Source organism: Tyto alba, unplaced genomic scaffold, assembly GCF_018691265.1.
Source record: "Tyto alba isolate M040663 unplaced genomic scaffold, T.alba_DEE_v4.0 Super-Scaffold_1, whole genome shotgun sequence".
Taxonomy (NCBI): domain Eukaryota; kingdom Metazoa; phylum Chordata; class Aves; order Strigiformes; family Tytonidae; genus Tyto; species Tyto alba.
This window is the reverse complement of record NW_024881261.1, coordinates 26307317-26325863: the sequence shown is the minus strand read 5'-3', so window position 1 is coordinate 26325863 and position 18547 is coordinate 26307317. Positions and strand designations below refer to the sequence as shown.

At 34.9% G+C, this 18547-nt stretch overlaps 1 protein-coding gene across 30 annotated transcripts in view; it reads left to right on the top strand.

Moving 5' to 3' along the window:
* Positions 1 to 18547, top strand: part of KCNMA1 (potassium calcium-activated channel subfamily M alpha 1) — a 509088-nt gene that overhangs the window by 348030 nt on the left and 142511 nt on the right. For 29 of the 30 annotated variants that reach the window (XM_042789210.1, XM_032982029.2, XM_032982014.2 and 26 more), the window contains 5 exons: positions 7639 to 7749; positions 9650 to 9755; positions 11059 to 11141; positions 13368 to 13437; positions 15204 to 15359. In XM_042789210.1, the coding sequence (XP_042645144.1) occupies positions 7639 to 7749; positions 9650 to 9755; positions 11059 to 11141; positions 13368 to 13437; positions 15204 to 15359 (526 nt within the window). Of the gene's footprint in view, positions 1 to 7638; positions 7750 to 9649; positions 9756 to 11058; positions 11142 to 13367; positions 13438 to 15203; positions 15360 to 18547 lie in introns of those variants that run through there. The other variant, XM_042789343.1, reaches the window with a different exon arrangement.

The following is an 18547-nucleotide window of genomic DNA, read 5'->3' as shown; positions in this document are numbered from 1 at the left end:
AGATGCTAATGCTGGAGGTATGGTTTACTCCTGCATTTTATTGTAAGCTTTGTAGTGTGGACTCCTTGTGCGTGCCATAGCATTTAACAGGTTTTACTACTACTTATACTAAATTATTCACTTATTTCTTACAGTGATATAGCTGTGTTGTGTTTAAATGTTGTGGTATTTTTATGAAAACAGAAGTACTCTATATACTACTACCATCAAGACTGAGTGAAAGGATGAATATTCATCCTCTACTTCAAGATACAGTGGAAGCTTCTTAACTAATCCAGACCCTGGAAGAAACAAATTACTGTGCTTTTTTCTTATTATTGCAGTTTCAGAGGTATGCATCAAGCAAAGAATATTAACTTTTCTTCTTCTTAACTTTATTTATAGACAAGCATTGCACAATTCCTTAGATCATAAAGATTTAAGATAAACTAATTTAGCTGTAACTGAGCAAGGAAGTTGAAATAAAAAAAAAGCAGCTCACAGTGAATCACTTACAATAGCATTCTATTGCAGACAGACTTAGATGCAAGCTCTAATACGCAGTTTAAACAAAGAAGTGTGCTATTTATCCAGGGTTAAAGTATCTGTAATGCACTTTGTTGGCCTGTTCTCTAGTAGAAATCTCACTTAGGTGGGCATAAAATATTTGAGGCCTTGTGTAAGTGAATTCTTCTGTACTATTTCTATGCACTTCAGAAACAATTTCTAATATTTGAAGATTGCCAGTGACACATCACCAATATTCACTGAGCCAGACTGAAACATGGATTTGTGTAAGTGCATTTGATATAGTTCCATAGCTGTAATAATACACAACTCATTAGGGTCTTGTGTGTGACTGTATGTTTGTCACACATTGCCAATTTTATATTTAAGAGTATTTGAAATTATTCCTTCTTGATTCTTTATTTACATACTTACATTGGTTACAAAGTAAATTAATATCTGCATCAGGGGTGATTTCCAAATGCTTGACATTAATGATTTCCCGTTTATGTTAATCTGATGTATGATCCAGTGCTGTTCCACTGATTTGTACTGTATACCATATACTGAACGCAGCTCTTCGAGTGTTTTCTGGTATTATCTAGTTCTTTTTATTTTACTCACAATATAAGAGAGATTCCAAAGAGTGTGGAACCTCTTGGAAAGAACAGATAGTTTCTGTCAGAATTAATCACAACAGCTTCAGTACAGGCTGCACAAGGTCACTCTGGTTCCTAAGTAGTTGGCAGCTGAAGCTATCAGGTCCAATTTAGAGATATTAAAGGTACCTCAGACATGTTCTCACATACTGCAATCACATCTCCAGTCACAGTGTAGTCATGTTCTTTTATATATTTAATGTTGATACATATTTGAAAGTTAGTGCTTTTGGCTTCTCTGTAACTTCAACACTTTTGAAATTTTTAATCCTTCAGGAGTAAAGAGAATAATGAAAATCTCCTTTCTAACAAACAGTTGAAGGAAAACGAATGTTACAATAAAGTTGCTGGGATGTTACACACTTGACAGACAGTTTGCTATATCCTTGAATATTTTTTACCTGTTGTCTTTGTACTAGATTTCTAGAGCCTGATTTGAGAATCAGAGTGAGGAAATGGCTTACAGTTGCATTTTTGGAAAACTATCATGTCTTGATTTTTACCTGTTGTCTTTGTACTAGATTTCTAGAGCCTGATTTGAGAATCAGAGTGAGGAAATGGCTTACAGTTGCATTTTTGGAAAACTATCATGTCTTGATTTTGGAGTATCTTATGCCCTGTCTTCACAGATACGAATGACTAATGCAAAGAAAAAAAGCAAGTTTGGGAGTAAGGCTTTCTAGTTTCAAACCTGCTAGAATTATTTTTTAAAAACCAACGTGGTGTTCTTTTTTTGGTCCAGAAGTGTCTGTTCTAGATGAGTGGTTCTGTCTGATTTTGTCAGATATGCAATACATAGGCAAATTTTTTTAATTATTAAAATACTATAACATTGTTCTAGCTCTCTATATGCATTGGCTAAATACGTGGTCCTTGAATGTCCATTCTTGGGTTGGAGTTCTCTGTGAAAAAAAGAGAAAAATATGAAATCATGACTACAGCACCTGTTTCACTTTCTATATTATTTCTGAGGGAAGGTTTTATATTAAAATAAGGCATGTGTTTAACTGAGTAAGAGAGAGACACATAAGCACATGCATAAGGTTTTCTCTTAATTGAACTGAATAGAATTTTTAATAACGTTAGGTAAATTATAAAAATCACAAGTAGCTAGAAAGGTATTGTAAACTGGTATATTTGAAGTGCATACCACTAATAGATAAACAAGAAGACTACATGTACAGTCTCTGTTGACATTTATTGACTTTTTAATAAGCAAAAGTGACTGAGACCCATTCTTTGTTGAGGAAAACAAGTTAGATTTTACAAGAACTTGTTTACTTCAACCACAACAGCCTGCTACTGGTATACAAAGAAAGAATTTAGATGGTCAATAGATGAAGGCATGATCAGAACACTAAGCATAAAGAGATTTGAGCATATGTATTTGATATAAATATTATAGTTTTATAGAGACATCTAGATCAATATGCACCACACTTCATTTAGTTATTCGACAAGTGAACACCGTGTATTCAGCTGAATGCTAAACAGAATTTTGTATTCATTATCTTTGATTTATTATGACAGACTAGGTAGAGTGAGGTTTTTCACGTTCTTTATATTTGCTCCAATAAAATGGATATAATTTCTTTCAAAATGAACAGGCAAAAGATTTGCCTTTTGTATTGTGTCCTCTGAAGGAAGAACCACGCAAAGATCCTTTTTGAAGAATCCTAGTCACAATGGATCTGTTTTCATTTACAGTGCTATTTACATGAATGAAGTGTATGTTCTCAATTATCTCATCTTAGAATTCTAGATGGATTAGCTTTTGTTTTGTTTCGTTTTGTTTTTCTTCCTGAAACTGTTTGTGTCTGTGGTAGCTTTGGACCTTTTATCACCATTTTTGTTTACTTTATAAGAAGCTATTGTGTTTTTAGCAAATGTGTTATCATGTCGTTACTTAAGTGAAAAAAAAAAAATTAGGTATTGTTGAGAATTTAAACTGTGTAGAATCACAGTTGATATCAACTGTGTAGAACTGTACTAGGTTTTCATATTTCTCACAGTAGCTAATTTTGAGAATGCTAAGTACATATGGGAGAGAATGGATTAGTCTGGCTTTATTGGTTGATAGAATATGGCTCCTGGTAAACTTTTGATTCTCTGTAAAAGATTCTTTTTGCAGCATCACAATTGTGTAATACGGATTCCCACTGGTGTATTAAACCAGTTTCATCTCTGATACATGATACCAATGACAACTATTACTTAACAGAAATGTTAGTTCTCCTGAATGCTTATCAACGATAAAAATTTCTAAATTCATGAATCATGGTTTTCAGTCTTGTAAAGGAATTTCTAAATTTAGTTTTTAAAGCATGGGAAGAAAAAAAAAAAAAAGGAAATCGTAATAATTTAGCTGAATACTGTATTAATTTTGAGGTTCTTCATAAACAAAAGGTGTTGACCCAAAATTACTAATACAGTATTTTCCTATCAATTCACTTTAGCTCAAAGCAAAAGATATCCAGTATCTTGGCTTTACTTGAACTCAGTGCATGGAAAAAAATAGGTGGTACATAGGGAGGGAATGGTTATTGGAACAAACAGAGGAAGTTATAAATCTTCAAATCATATACAGGACAGATTGAAACAGTATAAGATCTCTAGTTTTCTTAAATAATGTACCTAATAACTCTCTCTGGGCAATAGGAAATCTGTTTTCAATTTCTTCTGCTTCTAAGCAAAAAAATAATTGATGTTAAAAGGAGTTTTTTTGGGGCAGAGTTTTCAACCAAAAATTAATGCAACTATCGCATCAGAAAATATTGTTTGAAACCCAGGAGTTTTTGTTGTAATCATTGCTCAGGACACTGTCTTGTGCTATGTAAGAACAGCAAAGAAATTAATAGAACATGTCCAGCCCCAAATCAGAGTGCTAAAATGAAACCATGGTGCAGATGCCTTCTGACACTTCCTAAAAAATCAGTCTTGAAGTTCAAATGCAAGAGTATGACAGCCAAATATTTTATTTTCGCTGGAGCAGATTGCTATGAAACCCCTACTGAAAGAGAATCATAACAGGATTGAATTATTGTACCAAATGCATCTGCTTTTAGTAGGAGGTTTTTGGAGTAGAAAACCTCTGGAGGTCTTTTCCAACCTGAATTATCATGTAATCTTACAATCCCATGAAAATTTCTTTTTCAATAGAGTAATTTGGGTTGCACACTTTTTCTGGCTTGTAGTTTTTCTCTTCAGTTTACCCAGTTTTTAAAATGTGGATTCTAATTAAAGACAGAAAAGAACCATATGAAGTGAAATCTCCCTGTAAGGAAGTAAATTTTCTGCACAAGAATGCAGTGTAGCGCAAGAGCGTTCAGGAAGAGACACTGCTAAAGCTAACAGCACAGGATCTGTACAAAGCAGTTGCCTACAAGAATAAATTATTTGTTATGAAAAATAATGCATCAACTATGCAAATGGAAGTTTCAATTTCTTAATTAGAAATAGATGGAGGCATATGAAGAAAATAATACACATAGTTTAAAATGAGTCATCTTAGAGAATGTGTATGGGCAGTATAAGGAATACAAATTAATATTTTTGGCTGCTATTTATCATTTTCTTGGGCCTTTGCATTTTTTGATGTTAGGTGGGTTTGCACTCAGGGAAAGTGCTGAGTACCACTAGACAGCTAGAACTTCCCAGTATGTTAGTGTAACATAGCGTACCAAACAGTCTGTTCAGAATTTAGATCTAGTAAATTACTGAGGTTTTAAACATCTCTTCGTAATCTGAAGTTTCATGAGTTTTTTCCATTTACATTGATCTGCTGGATGGAGATTCATCCATTTGGTGTGGGATGGTGAATCTTACTGTTTGAAATCATATTTTACCCTTCTGTGTTGAAGGTTATTATCCTGATCTAACTGTGAGTGCAATGACACATGCACATACAGTGCTGGCAGCTCAGGTAATTGACCACTAGAGAAACTGAGGAAGAGTGCTTCTGAAGGGGGGAATATAAGCATGGTTTTATCCAGTAGAGAGTCTGCTGCAAACTCTGCCAACCTGCAAAGATATCAGAGAAAAGACTCTTAACCAAACCCCTTGCACCAAAAGAGGATGAGCTAATATATTTTATGTCTTGTTTTCTGACATTGTGCTTACCACCTCATAAAACAGGCAAGATTTAAGTCAGGGATTTTTGTGTTTTTAAGTGGTTACAGTCTTAGAACTCAGTGCTCTTTACACTTACTGCATCAAAAACTTAGGTTAAAATGGAGCAAAATCTTACTGAAGCCAAAGCAGACACTCTGGATAGCTAGTTTGGCAATAGAAGTTCATAGTATTGAGTCCTATGTTAAATACAAACCAGCATGATCAGAGTCTCGTATAACTATATATACCTTCCCTGTTAAAAAGAATGAAACTATTGAGGTTTTTGACTGTTGCTGTTTCTAAAATTACATGAGTTGTGGTGCTGTCACTAGGAACTCCTCACGCAAAATGAGTGTTTGAGTTTATATTTCTAAACAAAGATTTAAAACTCTGTGCTACGCTATTGTTGTGGTTTGAGCCTGGTCAGCAGCTAAACGCACCGCAGCCGCTCACCCACCCTCCCCCCACTTGGGAATGGGGAGGGAATCGGAGGGGCAAAGGGAGACTCGCAGGTTGAGATAAAAACAGTTTAATAACGGTAACAGAATAACACGGTGACAGCAGTATCAACGGGTAACGTACAATACAGCTGCTCACCACCCACCTGCTCCCTGCCGGCAATCCAGAACACAAAGGCCCCGCAGCCACACTCCCAGAAGTGAGAGCCTCTCCCAGCCCTCTCCTGCCTTTATATGGTGAGCATAATGTCACATGACATGGGATATCAGCCAATCGGGGCCCAGCCCTCCAGCTGTGCTCCCCCCACCCCCGCACACAGGTGAGGGCACTGGGACCTGGGGAGCCCCTGGGGTCTCTGTGCTGCAGCACTCCTCCCGCTGCCGAACCAACAGGAACTCTAGTCCAGCCCCAACCAGGACAGCTATTTGTAAAGGGGTACTAGTAGAACAGTATCATAAGGCGTGCTGGAGTGGAATAATATTTTCTTGTGTTTTGCATTTCTAGTCACCATCTGAACCACTGCAAAAGTAACAGTACATGATGGTGATATTGTTCACTGTATGATGCATATTACTGATTTATTCTTTGTTCTGCATAATTATCCCTTTTCCAATGAGTTCCTATGCACTTTTCACACACATTTCATCAAGCATCAAATAATGAAGCAAGAACAGACTTCTATTATAACCCATTGCATAACTAATCATTGCTGCTACCTATTATTTGTTGTTTCCAGCCAATGAGGTTTCTGTGTTACTGAGTTTTCCTCAGAAGAATTATGAAGTAGGTGAGACTTGGGTAGTCTACCTCTTACCCTTGAAATTTGCTTCACATTTGGCACTTCAAGTGCCAAATAAGTTTGCGAAATTGTGTGTTTGTAGCGTTTGTGTATAGACTATATGAGTGTAATGAAGTTGACTTTCTGTTGGTTCAGGAATTGTATCTGTACCACTTTGTCCCTCTTCCTGACTTCTGTGGGTAGTGTGGTTATTGGAAGCGTTAGCAATAGGCATATCAAAATCACCATCTGTCTTAAAACTGTGGTAATAATGGAAGCTGGGGTTAAGTTTATTCCATGGAGGAAATTGTGAAACATAGGATATCCTAATCACAAATTTTTGGACTCTGCTTTACAATAATAAAGGAGCAAAGATCCCTTAATTTAGGAAGAATGCAATTTCCTAGGCCTTTCCTTCAGCCTCTCAGAATTTAAGCTGTAGAATTAAAGCATATATATGTAGGTATATATTGTGCTTCCGTCTTACATGATCAGATAGATTTAGTGATGGAAACGTGGAGCAGTAGAAACCTTTGTGACATCACAGTCTGTGCAGACTTTGATTTCCTAAGCAATCTGTTGCAATGATGCAATAGTAATGGTTTCTTATTGTAAAGTGCTTTTCTTGTAGGAGTTCTGGTAGGAATTTTTTTACTGCTTATGGCCTATAATTGGTGAGCTTTGCACTGCCTTCATTGGCATAAGCGATTTCAACCATGCAAAAATATCAAATTGTTTTGGGGAGATTTGCTGTCTCATTATGTCATAAACCAAAAATTTAAACAGTAAATCTCAGTAGAAGAGATGAAGATGTGGAGAAGGATGTGTAAAATAAAGAAATATGACTCTGAAGGGTACTGGTTTAATGCAGTATATAGACATATATATAAACAACTTGGTAATACAACTTGGCCAGATGGTTTATTAATAGTGGTCTTTGCAGGTGAGAGTGTATATGTATTTGCAATTGCAGTCACCTTTTGGAACCAATATTTTCCTTCTCTGACTTCATGGAATGGGATCTAGAGGAGCATCAAGAAGAGACTAATACTTGTTTTTGGCCAATAAATTATAATTTCCTTCTCTGCTTTCTTTCTTGCTTGCTTTACCTTCTTTTCAAGATTAACTCTGATTTTTCTGTAACAGGCACATAGTTGTCTGTGGTCACATAACACTTGAAAGTGTATCCAACTTCCTGAAGGACTTCCTGCACAAGGATAGGGATGATGTCAACGTCGAAATCGTCTTTCTGCATAAGTGAGTAATCTTTCAAGATTAGTCTTATCATCTGTTACTAAAACTCATTAAATTAATCCGTATCTTTTGGGGCAAGACAGAGGATATTTCAAGCTTAAAATAATAATAAAATTAATGTTTGCAATTATTTTTTTTTAACAATGTATATTGAAAAACACTGTTTTCTGCAATTTTTTGTAATCCATCACTAAGTATAGGTATTTCAAGAAGACAGACTTCAGACCCAGTCATGTTAATTATGAGCTATATAGATAAACACATAGTTGAAGTGGGAATGGAATTATGAAATAAAAAATATTTAATTACTAATAAATAGATGTGAGAATTTTCTTTAGTGGCAAATTGTTCTAGTGAAGCTACCAAAATTGGTAAAATCAGTAAAATTAATGAAAAACACTGTATGTCACATGAACTTATGCCATCTGAAAAGACATTAGGATAAAGTGCTTATTTCATATTGCAAAATATTTATAAAAAGAAAAATGTAGGTGCAGATTTAGTTTAAATATAAATGAGATACATCACTTTACAGATCCAGTGAAGGTGGAAAAGAAATTCTTGCCACTGTGATAATTAGTACAACTTTTTTACCCGTATATAAATACCTACAGACACATAGTCTCTTTCATTTTTCTGTTGGGGGGGTATTTGGAAATGTGTCTTAAGGCAGTTGCTGTTTGTTTCAGGCTCTGCATTACATGTAATAGAACATCAAATAGGCATACCTATGGGAGAAGCTGCTAGAATTAGCTATGTGATAGAGAGAGAGACAGTATGAAAGGTTTTTTCTGCTCTGGAATGGCATCCATTTACAAGCATAGCAACCTATGAATGAGTCATATTTTTGCATTTAGCAGCAAGTTCTGTACTTTTCTTCTTGTCAAAGAAAATTATTAAAAAGTTAGAGAATCATTTATGATGATTGAATAAAGGAAGCTGAAAAACTAAGAATCAGCAACACTTGAAAAATTTTTTTTATCTAGTCCTTTCAAATTGAACTAGAGATGATATCCTCAAGTCACTGTATTGTTTGATTGTTTCCTTTCTCTAAGTAATAACTAGAATTGATTGTGAGAGGAAAGTGGAGATCCACATTTCCCCAGTGAAAATCCATGGTGTTAGGAATCAGGAAACTGCATATGCACATGGTGGGGCTATTTGTTTGTGCCTGCTTCTCTGTACCTTCACAGGCAAATATTTGCATGTATCTGTTTTCTTACTAGATTTAGCATCTGGCTTGACAAATATCTCATGTACTTACTATGTAGCTATTCAACCCCTTCTGTTGTAAGGAGTGGCATCAAAAAAAGTATTTACAATGTTGGTGCCACATTATATAATAGATTGTGATCCATTTAATTATTTTTTTTTTTATTACGGCAAAATGAAATGAGACAGAAAATCACAGCATAATTATGTGTGGTTTAATTGTGGCTTGTACGGGCCACAGGGTCCCTGTAGGGTTCCTTTTCCAGCTTTTAGTGATTTTGCATTTAGCTCTTTTATTTGATGCAATCGGCTGTTTTGAGAATGGTGGGAACATGCAGAGGATGATTCTCTTGCTAGATAATTTCTGTGGGGAATGCTGTGTGAGGATGTTTTCAGATATTTATACCAATTTTTCTGGATTGATGTCTGTGAGAAACAGACAAATGGTGAATGTACAGAGTAGCACAGTGAAGTGGGCTAGAAGCACTGTAGACAGAAGTAAGGAAGTGAAAGCAATATAGCATTTGTCTTCTAAGTACTACACACTCTTTCCACACCACAGGAAAAGCATGAGCAGAAGTCTGAATACCTATAATAAGTAAATGGCTTGCTTCATAAATTAAGGAAGTGGGGCAGTTATGGAAACTGACTTCTTATTTGCACTTGTGTTTTCTTCCTCTTCCCTATACAGTATCTCCCCTAACCTTGAGCTGGAAGCTCTTTTTAAACGACACTTCACTCAGGTGGAATTTTATCAGGGTTCAGTCCTTAATCCCCATGACCTGGCAAGAGTGAAGGTAACAGCTCTGTTCTGTTCTCCTGCTAATTGACTTTTTTTAAAGTACTCATTGCATTATTTGGAAGAAGTAGTAAAGCTCTTCCTCAAGTAACCCCAAAAGATTGTTTTTCCATCTCTATTAGCTTGCCTAATAAATTATAATGGCTATCCATATAAAACTTGTTTTCCCTGTATCTTTAGATCTTCAAACCTACAGTAACACGGTCACTTACGATACATTGTCTGCCATTCAATTGAACTCTTTATGAATTTTTCATTGGGGTTTAGTTCAAGAGTCTATTTTACATTAATGTTTAATATAATAGAACGTTGTCTTACAGTAATTACTTAAAATGCTATTGTTTTACCCTCATCAGAACAATTAGAAAATAATTTTTCACTTGTCAAACCCTCTTTCTATTGTCTATAATCCTGGAAAAAAAATACATTTTAAGATTTTATGACACTTAAATATATAAAGAAAAAAATGGCAAGCTACTGGATAAGCATTAACTCTTTTAACTCTTTTATGTTTTTTGTTTTTTTTTTTTTTTTTTTTTTTTAATTAATGTAATGTAAAGTGGCTGCTGAAGCCAAGAATATTTCAGTGCAATGTTAACACTTTCTGGAGTACTAATCATGTCTTTCGTCCATTTTGGCTGCAGAAATTGCTTAACCTTTTGTAGCCCAACACACACTGTTTCAGTTCATCAGAAAAAAATGTTCTAATTATGACCATAAAATTGTGCATTGGTATTTTGTGTTCTCTATTGTACCCTTCTTTGTGTTGGTATTTTGTTGTATACTCTGAAAAATACTTTTGTCATCTGCTTTAAGTTAGAGCTAACATTTGTGTGAACATAGAGGTGCTGTGAACAGATCAGTTCTTTTCATGCTTTCTAAAACTGGTGCTCAGATTCTAAATCATCAGTTCAGCCGCCTCTTCCCAAACAAAGCTGCAGGACTTGTGGGATCACTGTACTGATATAACAGGAATTTCTTATGGCTTTAAGGGTCTAAATTTCAGTATCTGCTTACAAAGGATATGTCCATTAACACCATCATGCCTCAGCATGCTCAACCTCAGTGTAAGAGTCAGTAATTGAACTACTGACCTGGTCTGATCATCATAAGCAAGTTTCAATAAATTGCTATGTGTATATGAGAGCTGTTATAATCACTTATGTTAACTTGCATTAGCAGTATTAAGAACTGATGTTCACACTCATGATGGCAGTGTTGGATTCCCTAATACTTTATGATGAAAGAAGGGCTGGAAAGAGACATTGCTATTTATGTTTGGTTTTTCTTCGGTGTCTCAGATAGAGTCAGCAGATGCGTGCCTAATCCTTGCCAATAAATACTGCGCTGACCCAGATGCTGAAGATGCCTCCAATATTATGAGGTAAACTCATTAGTTTTTAATAGGTTTTTGGTTCTTAACTCTGATTAACTTCTGGTGTCCATATAGGCTATAGCCACATGCAGCTTTGTTGCTGATGTGTTGCACTCGAAGAACATTGCAGGATTCTTTTTTTTTTACAGGACAAATTAAAAAATTGTCTCAAAAGTTCAAACATGAGGATACCCTAAATACCTACCTAAACAAGTTTAATTTACCTACTTTAGAAAGAGTGTGTCAGAAGAGACACTTGGAGCACAAGCTTTGGTACTCTTAGTCATTTTGCAAGACCTAGGCTTTAAGTGTTCTTGGCTGAATGCAGTCCGAATAGAAATGAGGGGAAAGGGAATGCAGTTATGATGCTGCAATAGCATGTTACCTGGGTGCATGTACTACATGGCCTGCTGTTAACAATGGGACAGAAGGACCCTTAATAACTTAATGCCTGATGGTTCCTTGGTATATCTGCTCCTACAAGTAACTGTGCTGCTCGGGGGGGATAGTAAGCTGTACATGTCATGATAGTAATGATCTCCTAGCTCCAGTCTCCTTTTTTACATTGAGGACCAAATGTTGCTTATTTTGATTGGCCAAGGCACTTACCAGATTAGCGACCACCAGATTTTGTCCTGCTTTCCTCCTTATATTCTCTGAAGGAAGGCTATGAAAGAGTCAGTCAGTAGATGGCAGCTAGAGTTACAAGAAAACTAAGCCATTCAATTTTTTTGTGTTTTGTTCAAAAAACCTTTGTTTAAATGAGATCAGTCTCTCCATTTAAAAACTAAAATGTCAATGATCTGTTAAAAATTCTCAAACACAGAACTGCCCAGTGTTATGAACCAATTTTACTGGCCCGTCAGATGTTTGTACACTGTGAATTGAAGTCAGAGGAGAAATAATAATTAAAAAAAATAATAAAATTGTTCACTGTGCACAAGGGATCTGGCTGTCTGTGTAAGGTGCAGGGCTTAACTATGCCTAATTTAATTTTCCAAACATGATTTTGAGTTGCAATGCAAGAAACTTTGTTTTGACATTAATTCCATAAATACATTAAAAATATTCCAGTTGCAGATTAGCGCATTGTTAATAGATTTAATACATTTAATGTAATAAAATGCAAAAGTGTTATTTTGAGACTGGAATTCTCCTGTGTTTTCTCACTTTTAAATGAATTTAATTCAGCAAGAAATGGAAAATTAGACGGAAGACTCATTTTCTCTTTCCAAAAGATAACATAAAGTCATGCATACAAATTTTTGTTTTATGGCCTAGCTTTGATATGATTCAAAGCACAATCCAGACCAGAAGCTGCAAGATAATTCCTACAGTACTCCAGTGTAAACAGTTATGGCATTGAGTGTTATGAGACTGACATTTCCATAACAGTTCAGGTTAATTTTTTTTGGTTGCTTTATCTTCTTTTTCTACCCTTAGTTTGTATATACAGAACTGATTTTTTTGGCCTTTTTTCTATTTACTTTGGCTCAATTTTTTTTTTTCATTTTTAAATTGTATATTCCTCTCTTCATAACGTGTTATCAATCCACTAATTTTTCAAAAATTTTTCTTTTCAGCCACTTCTTACCTGTACACAGTTGAGTATATTTTAGGCTTACTAAATAATTAAGAATGCAAGCAAGTTGCAGATTATGAAAATAGCTCCATATTTTATAAATTCAGCATTCAGATAACAGTTTCAGTATTGAGCTTTGGAATAATCCATAAAAATTAAGAAGAATTTGCATGTGGATTTATGTCTAACAACTATAAATAAATATGTGGGGCAGAAATGTCTGATTTTCAGACATTTATCACTGATCAAAAACGTGATCAATTATGTTGATTCAAAGACATGAAGATAATCACTGAAGATGACATAATAATTGCAGGTATATTATTTGCCTAATAGATTTAGTACAATATCTGAACAGAGTTGCTAAAAGAAATCTTTTTTCCTGCAAATTCCATAAGAGCAAACCATTCAACTGAATAATTCCTGAAGCTTAATGTTCTCTAGTATTAGCTGATGGTTATTAACTGAATTTCACTAAGTATAAATATTACATAGGTCTGACTTCAATCAGTTTTCTTTACAGCCAGATGAATAAGAGGGTACGGTTTTAATTCTGGGATTTGACAACACAGTGAAGTAGAGGTATTGGGATACATTATCCAAATATCCTACCAGCTAAAAGTTATTTTAATTGTTTTTTATTTTATTTTTAGAGTTATTTCAATAAAGAATTATCATCCGAAGATAAGAATTATCACTCAGATGTTGCAGTATCACAATAAGGTAACATGACGACCAAGAGTGTCTCTCCCCAAAGTTTTTCTTGCTACATTGCATTCACTCATACACAGTTTTTCTAGCTCTACTAATAGTAAGCATTTTTCTTTCCAAACAAAAACATCTTAATAAACCTTGTCATGTTAATCAAGTTACAAGGTAATCAGTTTTATTTATCTGTGCAAGGGATCTTATAAAAATCCTGACATTTATTAATTGCCTCAGGTCTAATTCTCAAAGCTACAATGTCCATAGTTGCTATTGATTCCAGATGAATGGGTAGCCTCTAGGCAAGTCATTTGAAGTCAGTTCTTTGTGGATACTTTTTTTTTTTAAAAAAAAAAAAAAGCATAATATTATTGTCTTATTGGAGATTTATTGTGATTTTTTTGTTTCTTGCATGACAATTTAGACCTGAAAGTGCCAAGTAGCAGGTAGAAAATAAATAAAAGTAAGTGGTTTTTCATATAAAACATAATTCAGTTGCTAAAAATATTGTGGAGATCAAAATTATAAATCCAGTTTGGAAAGGAATTTGGCAAACTTTTGATGGTAAATCTGTGGCCTTTAAACACAGTGAAGTCGATTCATTCAATCCTGGGATGAGGAAGTCCATAAACTACTGATTAACAGAGCTAGGAAGAATATATCAGAGGACAGAGTACTCATATGTGACCTGCTTCTTTTATTATTTCTAAAAGCATGTAAAACATCAAACACTGCCAGTGTTTGAGAATAAGCTTGGGTAAAACTTCATTCAGTGAAATAGACAATAAACCTGGTACTTAGAAGGTTTGACTGCTAGCAAGTAGCAACTCCTTACACCTGTAACCTTTGGCTAGAAAAAGAGCAATTACTGTTGCTTGTGATGCCTTCTACCTGTATGTGAATGAAAGGAGCCTGTCTTTTTATAGTATAAAAGCAAGCTATCTCTTCTTTATACAAGTTCAGAAAGGAAGATCTTCTAAATACTGCATTTTTCCTTTATATTTCAAATTAATTTGTTCTCAAGAGTATCTGTTATCAAAGTGCTGAACTGTGGTAGTAACTTATGAAGGGAAACAAGCATGAAAGCGTCTGTGTTTCCTTATGCCTATGGAAGTGCACAATGTAGATGGAAAAGAGAATCTGATAGAGCTATGCCAGTAACTGAACAATTTGAATGCCCATCTAACTGACCAGTGTCAACACTGGAGGTGTATCTTGATCAGCTGTATTCTTGATTCTATCCTTATAAATAGCAGTCTTAAGAAATAGTTTGGATTTTCACTAATCAAGTGCTGTCCTTCAGGGTGGGAGGAATGAAATAGAAAAGACAGATGTTATATATACACCTTATTAAATGACAGTGTCCTATAAAGGTTGCAGCTTCACATGAGTTGTAATCTAAGTTTATATTAGATTCCTGTATATTATGTCTGTACCTTATCAGAGAGTAGCTCAAAGTGCTGTAAAAGGAATATACAAAAGGGAAAGAAAACTTTACAACATTCTATGGGTCATTCAGGTGTGAGGAAAGGCCTGGCAGAGTGTCACAGCCAGAATACGTCTTGGGAAATATAAGATTTTGTCTATAATAGGTGAGATTGGAACATTTCTTAGCATAGAATTAAATTCTAAAATACTTGGAGTGCTTCTGCCTACTCAAAAAAAGTCAAGCCAGTAACAAAGAAAATAATTCACTGCTATCTCCTTCAATACTGTACTTTATTTAAGGAAATATTTCTGGTTCTTCACCTATGAGATACTTTGTTTGTTTGTTTGTTTCCCAGGCCCATCTGCTAAATATCCCAAGCTGGAACTGGAAAGAAGGGGATGATGCAATATGTCTTGCTGAGCTCAAGCTGGGTTTCATAGCCCAGAGCTGCCTGGCACCAGGCCTTTCAACAATGTTAGCCAACCTATTCTCTATGAGGTCATTCATAAAGGTAATGTCTTGTCTCATTATAATGTGTTAGTCTGCAATTTCGTTTGTCAGAGAGTTGAGTAGAGAACATGACTCAAATATGAAACAGATAGGAACATGTTAACAGGTTTTTGTAAGACAAAAAAATACCAGTGCACATTTCTGTACAAAAGTTCTCTGATACGAATTGGGCAATGAGCCAGGTTCTATCAATTCATGTTTTTATTTTTATTCAGCAAGTGTTTGGCCTTTAAATATTTTTCAAAGCATCACCTATTTCTAGGGAGATAGTTTTGGTGTTTTGCTTTGTTTTAGACAAACCACATGTTCTATGAGAAAAGCCCCTGCTGTTAAAACAAAAATATGATTTATATATGTCCCATATAGCAACAAAATGCCTAGAAATAGGCACTTTGTTTTTTACATCAAGTGGCTAGCGGACTTCTGACTGTGAGAGTAAATAAGGAACATGTGTTGGAACTGAAGCCTGAACTTCCTACAACATCATTGGAGTATTTGTTTGTCCTCAGTCAAAGAGCTCTTTCGGGCTTACGTGGTAAAATTTTACACAGTTATTCCTAGACTTCTACAGCAGCTATACTAGTCCACTTGTCCAAGGCCTTGATTGCAGTAATCAGTGTTTCCTTCCTTGTGCGTTTTTTGGACACGGATTCCAAATACAAAGGATGGTCAGTTTCCAGTCCCATGACTGTTATTAATGGGATGGGAAACACTGGAGTATGGGGTGGGCCATGGTCCATTTCAAGTCTGTTGTGCAAGTAAGCAAAACCAAAGAGCCTAATGTCCTTAGATGAGAAAGCCAGGACTGTTCTCATAGAGGTGCACATGCCAGAGCAGGACAATGAATCTTTATTTACGCCTTATGAAGTCCTGAAATCCTTATTAAGGTATCTTTTAGAGACAGCAGACTCCTGTGTATCAAAAGTATTCCAGGCTATCGCATATAGTAAAAAAAAATGCCAGTTTTCAATATGAAAACAAGCCTGGGCTCTGCACATTACTGTCTGCAGTTACGATGTTTGCATCTTTGTTCATGTTCTGAAAAAAACATAATAATCTTTTAGTTCAGTAAAGCCAACCTTGGGAACTGTATATGACTCATCAGCATATGATCACTTTTATATTAATCCTTTCTACTTATATCCCAAAGGAAAGCTATATGTCTTAGAAAGTTTATTTTTCTTGTCGGTCATTTTGGTTTCCCTTACTTTTGCCTGCTGTGATAACCTGAGACTCTCAGAAATGTCAGACATTTGTAACAGTCACACTGTTGTATCCAAATTACTGAGGCAATCTGTTCTATGAACTTGATCTTGACATGAGAAATAGGCATTAAACTTTTGCACAACTTCTGTCTTTGCAAAATCAGAAGGGATCAGTTATCTCTCAAGAAGATTCAAATATATGGGTATCTTCAGAAGCCCCAGTCTTAAATCAAGTTATTTTAGTACTGAATTTAAACTTACAGTGAGAAAATGGAGAGATTGAGAAAATGATGAAGTGTGCAAATATCTGATTATGGGGGAACTGTATTAGAAACACACACATTTATGGCCTGGATTTGTAGTTAAAACGTTTAGACAAATAAAAAACTGAAACTGTAAAGGTAGCATCTTTCCAGAAAATGTATCTAACCACCTATACCATTATCTTACCCACCTTCAACCCTATATTTTCTTATTTTTTAAGATATTCGTATAATAATTTCAGTACAGTGACAGATTGGACTGCCTCACTAATTAAATTTTAAGCTGAAGTCTCAGCTCTGCAAGGTACTACTCAGATTACATCTGAATATTTCAATATGCACAGAATAAGCTTAAGAACAGCAATGAATTTGATTTGGAGGAAGCTATCTATGTCAGTTTTGCTCTTGTATCTCTGATTATATACAGTTACAAACAGAATAGTTTGCAGACATACCTTAACTTGTGTTACTTCAGATGTCTTCTTCAGATGGCAGTGAGAGAAAAAATGTCATAAAATAGTGCACTGGGACAATGCAAGACTCTGTTAGTACTGGTTAAAAAGATATCTGCCACTTAACTAAGAATGAATTGTCCAGGCAAGTAAAATGCATATAATTTCCAAATATCTCTGAGTATATTAAAATCTAAAGCAAATTTAGCACACAAGAGTTGAGACATATCTCTTCCTGAGAATCCAACTTGATTGGCAACAACAAAAATTTTGTTTGTTTATTTATCTGAAAGGATGTTCTTTCTCCAAGCCATCTCACTCTAAAAACTGTATTTGAAAGAGAAAACTGTTACTGAGTGGTGGCTGTGAATCAACAGTGTATTGCATAAGAGCAACTACATTGATTGGAATTGTTAAAGGGGACGCTATTGAAAAGAAAGGTGTTCATTCCCTAAAAGAACTTCCACTCCTTTTCATGTAGAGCACTGAATTTTAAGTATTGTCAGACCTTCATAAATTCCTTGATCAAATGTTATTAATGAAGTCTCCCACAAACTAGGAGATTGCTAGGAAAATGTACTGAAACTTCTGTATTTTTAAAGAAAGCTTGAAATGTGTGTTTGTTCCTCCTCCTTCATAACGTGATTAGAAATTGATTTAATGTGCCATAAATGTTTGGTCAGTCAGACACAAATGAACATGATTGATGGTGACATTGCACACATTTAACTCATTATGTGTTACTTTACAGCAAAATGATTTGTGTAAACAGTCCGCCTGGTATTTGAGGTAAAACATACTAAGAAACCTCAAAATACTATATTTGTTCCTAATATTTTCCTCTTGGTTTTAGCGATGTAATCTCATATGGAATCTTTTATGTTCTCTTTGGCACCAAACTGAACAAAAAGGAAATCAGCTCAAGAAGATTAATGTTCTGTAAATACTTAAATGGAAAAAGATAGCTTGCACAATCAATGATATGTTAAGGAAAAAAAAAAATTTCACCTGTAAACTGTTTTTCAATAGTTTAATCTTTTTATAGTACATTGTTATATAGTTGTATTAATAAAAGGAATTGTAACTCATTATTTTTGTAGTCTCAGAAAAAGATGGAAATACTATACTGTACTGCAATTTCTGTATTGTTTGGATTAGCAAATGTATACCAGAAGTCTACCCATATGAAAAACATTACAAAAAGTAAGTAAATGGAATAAAAGGCTGAGGTGGTCAAATTTTGTCCCTGTATACAACCATGCAAGCCAA